This window comes from Eptesicus fuscus, chromosome 11, assembly GCF_027574615.1.
Source record: "Eptesicus fuscus isolate TK198812 chromosome 11, DD_ASM_mEF_20220401, whole genome shotgun sequence".
NCBI lineage: Eukaryota > Metazoa > Chordata > Mammalia > Chiroptera > Vespertilionidae > Eptesicus > Eptesicus fuscus.
Genome location: NC_072483.1, coordinates 46,323,236 through 46,330,031, shown reverse-complemented (window position 1 = coordinate 46,330,031; position 6,796 = coordinate 46,323,236). Strand labels below are relative to the sequence as shown.

The 6,796-nt window shown below is 36.1% G+C and overlaps 1 protein-coding gene across 1 annotated transcript; it reads right to left on the bottom strand.

The window, feature by feature from the left end:
- Positions 1–320: 320 nt before the first annotated feature.
- Positions 321–6,520, bottom strand: G6PC2 (glucose-6-phosphatase catalytic subunit 2). The gene is made up of 4 exons (XM_054723524.1): positions 6,303–6,520; positions 5,622–5,731; positions 3,656–3,767; positions 321–345 (listed from the first exon to the last, which is right to left on the bottom strand). Exons 1-4 carry the CDS (start codon positions 6,518–6,520, stop codon positions 321–323), a joined length of 465 nt encoding a protein of 154 aa, XP_054579499.1.
- Positions 6,521–6,796: the final 276 nt, after the last annotated feature.

The following is a 6,796-nucleotide window of genomic DNA, read 5'->3' as shown; positions in this document are numbered from 1 at the left end:
ACGAGGCCACGACACAGAGCAGCCGGAAGCTCAGCTTGTAGCCATTTTCCCCTCGGCAGCTCCTGAGGAACATCTCTGAGTTGATTGCAAAGCCCAAGCCAAAGAGGACCCCAAGGTTTCTCACGAGTCCAGCAAAAGGCGTGGTGTCAATGTGGATCCAGTCGGGGTTGGCACACCACTTCTTGGCGATGGGCACAGACCACAGCAGGTCAATGTCAAGCAGTCTGAGAAGCAGGTAAAAGCCAAGTGCAAACAGGAAGAGGAAAAGGTTGGTCTTCAGGTATGTGCTCAGGCTCGCCGTTTGGATGCCTGGAGTGTGTTCAAAGGCCTCTGCCACAAGCATGCCTGGGGATTAGAAAGAGACACTGAAGGCGACTATGTGCCCTTGAGCTCCTGGGGAATCATTCCTCCCTGCATTGAAGAATTTAGCTGCTGCCCAGCTGGTGTGGCTCAGTGGTTGAGCATCAACCTATGAACCAGGAGGTCACAGTTTGGTCAGGGCACATGCCCAGGTTGCGGGCTCCATCCCTGGTGTGGGGCATGCAGGAGGCAGCTGATCAATGATTCCCTCTCATTATTGATGTTTCTATCTCTCACTCCCTCTCCCCTTCCTCTCTGAAATCAATAAAAATATATTAACAAAAAAAAGAATTTAGCTGTAGTTTTCAATGTAAAGGGCTTTAGACACCTAGGTTCTATCCATTTTCCAAAGCCTTTCTTAAAGCAGTAACACACACTTGCCCGATGGTCTTTTCGCCATCCATACTAGGACAGAGGGATCTCTCAGGAATCCACGGCACTGAGTGACAACCCACTTTATAGGCAGAACACTGATCTAGGTGCTTGCAATTAATATTTCAATTGCCATAGCCAATTAACTTAGCCTTTGAAAAGCATGTGGGGGCTAAATGGCAGAAACTCAATCATGGTGAATGCCGCTTCAAGAATACAAAGCAGCAGCTAAGTGAAGTTCATAGTTATGTAATCATCATTTCAGGTGTTTCAGAGAGAGTGGCATGGTGTGCAGGTTGGAAGGCCATTATTAAGTCCCCCAAACCAAGACACAAGCAGGCTGTCTGAAGTGGTGGTCTGGAAGTTGGACTTAACTCTAGTCACATTTCAGAGAAGCTCATTTCACTAAGAGGTTAGCGTTTATACTGTTAAGTGAGACTCTGCCATTGTGCACAAGGAGGATTTGAGAGGTGTGTTGAATCACTTAAGCTCCCAGGGTAGCATTAAGCAACAGTCGCTTAACAGAATTACCTAGAATGGGGAACTGATCTCCAGGAAGAATCTGAGAACATAAAACAAATGACACTAAAGCTTTCAAATGACACAACCAGAGGGAAGGGATCATATTTACCACCAATTACTCCGAGAATAACTTGATGTGGAAAATGCGTTGCTATGAATACTCTGGAGATGCAGACACTGATTTGAATCAACCAAAAAAGACTCCAAAGAAATGACCAGGTCAGTCTACGATGGAAGAATAGATACAAATGTAAGAAGCAAAGAAATTTGATCGCTCATAAAATTAGGGGCTCTGTGACACCAGATGACCTTTCTCAGAAGAATCATCTGACATACATCATGATTCTAGAGTCTTGTTTTTCCCAAAATGTTGTTTCCATGTGTTTCCTAGGATTTGAAATGCTTTAACGGAGATTTTTGCATTTATCAATGCATTTATAAGTGCGATATCCTGAGATTTCAATAAATGTTATAAAAGGAAGCCAATTTGATATCCTAATAATTATTTTAATGGAGTGGGATAATTCAATTTTGAAGAATTGCTAATATCAGAATTATTATATGAATTACATATATGTTTACTCCTTATCATATGTGCTTCCTCTTTACTCTCTCTCAACCTTTCTTTGCTTGAAGAAAACTCACTGGAGAAACAGTTGCCACTCTGATGAAAAACACATCAACATTTTATCAAGGGCAAGTTTTCATTGGGTTTCATGTCAGACTCTCAAAGAAGTCCTGATTCCTTGGTTTTTGAGATACAGAAAATAAGAAATAATGGAATTGACATATAGGCTATATACTTTGTGTTAGAAACAACAAGGTAGGCCCTGGCTGGGTAGTTCAATTGGTTAGAGTGTCATCCCAATACTCCAAGGTTGCGGTTCAATCCCTAGTCAGGGCACATACAAGAATCAACCAATGAATGCATAAATAACTGAAACAACAAATTGATGTTTCTCTCTGTCTCTCTCTCTCTCTCTCTCTCTCTCTTCTCTCTAAAAAATCAATAAATATAAATAAAATAAAAAAGAAACAAGGTACAAAAACTTATAAAAATATCAAAATCCAAGCAATGTTCATTATTTTAATAAAAAAGAATTAGCAATATTGAATTCTAAGATTTTTGGGCATTCTCAATGATTTGTTACTGATAATCAAACCAAAGTTTTGGTTATTGAAAGACTAGGAATAGAGAGAAATGAGACTTCCAAAGAGGAAGTAAGCAGGGGTTATCAATATGAAAGAAGAATAAATAAGAATTTGGTAATATTAAGGTAAGGAATAGGCATGATGTATGAAGGAGTGTTGCAGTTATAAAAATTGAAAAAGAGTTATGGGAGTTAAAAAAAACAACAAGCAAATATTTTCCAGGTTTGGAAATTGGAGGAAGAAATAAGCTATAAGAAGGTGAGCCTTTTTTAGATTCCTACTTTGAGAAATAGTCTATAGTTAGGAAATGCTAATTTCTTTAAATTAAACAACTCTCTACTGTTGTTTTGGCTAATGGATACATTAAGGCATGCAGGTCACAGTCTCATTAGAATAAACTTTAAATATGCTCAAATTACTTTAGCTATTTCTTTCTTATATTTCCAATACTACTCTAAAAAAGTGGATGGCTCTTGGAAATTTTTTATTTTAAAAGAACTTTTATATAATGGTATATGTTATCATATTTTAAAAACCAATTAACAGACAAATTTTATCTCTGATAGCCTAATAACTTATGATTAAAGTGGTGCTCAAATTGTTTTAATGATAAATTACTTCAGGAAAGAAGAGAACAGCTTAATTCCTACAAAAATTTTGAGTAATCTTACATTAAAGTTCTAGGCCTTTTTAAACATTACAAATCTACTAACATGAAATCTATTAACATTCAAATTTAAATTTGCCTCTAGGATGTTTTTAATCACAAAGGTTGCAAAGTCTTTAAAGCTAGAATTTGTTATTGATGTCAAAAAACATTGGCTTGTCAAAGAAAGAAATATAATTATACTAAATTAACTGATGCATTCAAGGGGAATGATGATTCTCAAAGTTTCTAGTTAATCTTAAAGCAAGAGAATGTACATGCAAAATTATTTCTTACATAATTTTAGATGACTTACTTATGAGCTACCAGAGTGATTATTATATTAGAGAAACCCAAAGCATATTTAGCAAATCATTAATCAATTAAATATTTCCAACCATATAATGTGACAAAGCTGTGAACTAATTAGGACATTATCTTAAAGCACAATATTAATTTTCTATTCATTTGCTATTTTGGTTATGATAGAATAGAATAAGCACATTTCAACCACTAAAAGTATACTAAAATGAACTTTTAAGAAGACATTCCATATTCAAAACTGTTACATTCCCATGCTACAGAAACTGGAGCAAAGCTCACCTGTGCAGAGTCGTAGATGCCTCATCCATCCGACTGACAGTGTGGCTCAGTGCAGCTGTTACCATGACGTACCAGACACACGATGAGCCCATGGCATGACCAGATGGACTTCCTGCAAAAGCAAAGTTGTTGGTCCATTTGAAAGGGAGTTAACAGAGTATCAGTATCAGAAATGGACGGTAGAATATTAGCCATGAAAATTACAAATAACTCAGGAAGAATCCACAGGGTCCAGGCTCTATGTAATACCTAAATATAAGTAGAAATAAAGAAAATTGAGCCTCAAAACACTACTTCAAACATTTTTTTCCAGATTTTTCAGGTACATCAAATTCCAGAAATTAAAATGTTCAAGGCTAATTAAAAACTCAGGGTGTTGCACCAAAATCTGCCATATCTCTACTCATTGTTCATATCTAATTGTTTTTAGTTGATGATAAAAATAAAGTACTTGTATTGGATCTTAAATCAGTTTATGTTCCTTGGGTTGGAAAGTCAAACATCTAAAGGATATCATTGCTATGTCTGATTTAGCAATTGACTGCTGTGTACTAGCAGCTCCCTCTACCTCTATGTCTATCCTGTGGCCAGCAGCTCCATGGAAGTCTTTGTTATGAAAAGGAAGAGAAGCTGTAAAGGGAGCATCAGTATTGGCAGAAGAAGCGTGAAGACTTTCTACTCCTAGAATGTCTTTCCCAGGAATCATGATATTTTTAAAAAATCACTTTACTTTGATATTCTCCCTGAGTCTTAACCAAGTGGAGATTCATTTGGGTTAAACCCCAGTCTCTTTTTCAAAAAACACTGAATTAAACAAAGACCAATCTATTTCTAGTAGATCTATTTATTGCAAGTCTGTTTCTTATGCAGGAATTTTCAGAGCCTTTATATTCTTAGAGTTGTAGATCTCTAAGGAGTGAACATAGGATGCAATATATCTTTCTTTCTCCTTCCCACCCCCCACCCCAGAAAATATCCCACATGCTGGGAAGTGCTGGGATAAAACCAAGTAGCATTTCAATTGTCTCAAAGGTTATCCATCCATCCAACCATCCATCCATCCATCCATCCATCCATCCATCCATCCATCTATCCCACACTGATTTCACAAAGATAAAATACATATTATCCCCATCATGATTGAACACAGTCTACTGAGGGAGCCAGATATATAAAGAGTTAATTATAGTAATATAACAGAACTTACACATTCACTATATTCAGGGTTGGTTTCAATGGATGTCAATATTAATTTTCTGATATATGCCAAACTATAGTGAGGTATAATATAACACAGTCTTATAAGTTAAACCAGTAACATGTAATTTCCTTTTATATATTTCAAAAGCCTTTTTATAGTCCTAAACTCAACTTCTCTGGTAAAGATTTTACACACATACAGAGTCTTACTTAAAATAAAAATGGAAGTGGCCCAGAAAGTCTACTTACATACTATATATACAAGAAAGAAAGACATTTTAAAGAAATCATTCTAAGATCAGAGATATCTTAACTGGCAATAGTAATACCGGGAAGTCCTTACCTTTCTTACAGAAAACTTGTCTATTCTTTCCTCATTCATGAGATTTTTGGAATACTTATAGTAACTTTGAAAGTTACTCAGCAGTAGATAAATCAATATTTCTAGAATTTGAATATAGTTCTTTGGTAATGTGTTCCAGCTTTTTTGTTTGTTTTCGTATTATTCCATTCATCCAAAAAATAAATTCCAAATACAAAATTATTTAAGGAGTATTCTCCAAACTTACTCTTTTACAAATAATACAATGAAATTCATAAAACTTCCTTTCTCATTAGCAATTTTTATGCTTATGAACTTTTAGCATCCTCCCTTATGACTTTTCTTTAATTTCCTATATGATATCATACACTTATTAGATGATCATCATGCATAATGACTCTGTTGGAATAGCTTTAGTTACTTGAGGTTGCTATAATTGCTTACCTGGACCTGTTTCACATGTAGTGGGAAACTGTTCAAGGCATGGACCTGAGCGATTTAGGTAAATCTGAGTTTCTTGGATCCACCAGTAAGGCCGATGACCAAATAATATCCTGTATTTGAAGAAATATAGATATGAATATATTTAAATACACAACAAGTACTTAATTGGAAACGTCCTATTTTCTCCTACAAAAATGATTCAAGCAGAGGGTTGATGAGGAAAGCTCATGATTAAGAATCTTTGAAAGAACTTGGATTCTGGTTTATCTCCCATTATAGAGGTTGACACAGTCATTTCAATGTAAACAGAGACATTTTTTTCCTTTCAGGGGAGGTCCTGCAGGTGCTTTGGGTACTTAGATTGGGAATATCCAAGTGCTCCCTGAAATCACCAGTCTGTTCAGTATGGGTGCTGCTCATTTAACTAACTTCTTGGATAATCACAGCATATGTGTTACAGGGCTTTGGAATTTACTTATAAATCAGTTTACATTAGCACATAAATGTACATTTGTAAGTAAGTGTACATTTCTATGGCTTTTGTAAGTTCTATTTATGAATCTGTGGTATGTTTGAAAGTTTTTCAAATAAAACTACACACATCTAAAATGTGACCATTAAACCAAAGCTACAAATTTACGAGTACACTTTAGAAAAAATGAAACAAAACAGAAGCCTTACCATTTAAAAATAAGATTGAACCAATCCCCAATGACTGCTACCCATATCATCTTAGTTCCAACTGTCTGATTAAGTTGAAACCAAAGTGGAAAATAAATAGAAAAGATATTCCGGGGATCTCCAACATTGGACATAAAATTTAGAAAATTGTAGTAAGCTCGGTAGTCCTTCTGCAAATGCTGAATAATGAGTACTCCATTTCTATGAAGGAAATCCATCTTGAAAGAGAGGCAAATCTCAACAGAACAATTGGAGCTGCAGAGCTCTGAGTCCCACCATTTTTATACAGTACCCTTGTGGCGTGTCCAGCCATTACTACAACACGTGACTGACCATCTGTGGAAAGGGCACGTCGGCCCTTGTCTGCTGAAAAGCTCATCTGTTTATAAGTTTAATTGGAGCCAAAGAGGTGAAGTACATGCTGATCTGTGACAAGTCAAGGGGAAATTTGGGTAGAGATACAATGAATTTCTTATGCAACCTCCCTTTTGTGT

Excerpts from the sequence above, each read along its gene's own strand:
- G6PC2 (XM_054723524.1), bottom strand. The coding sequence starts at position 6,520 with ATGGATTTCCTTCATAGAAATGGAGTACTCATTATTCAGCATTTGCAG. Across the intron at positions 3,768-5,621 it reads TACATGTGAAACAGGTCCAG|GAAGTCCATCTGGTCATGCC; the intron begins GTAAGCAATTAT and ends TTGCTTTTGCAG. Across the intron at positions 346-3,655 it reads GCATCTACGACTCTGCACAG|GCATGCTTGTGGCAGAGGCC; the intron begins GTGAGCTTTGCT and ends TCTAATCCCCAG.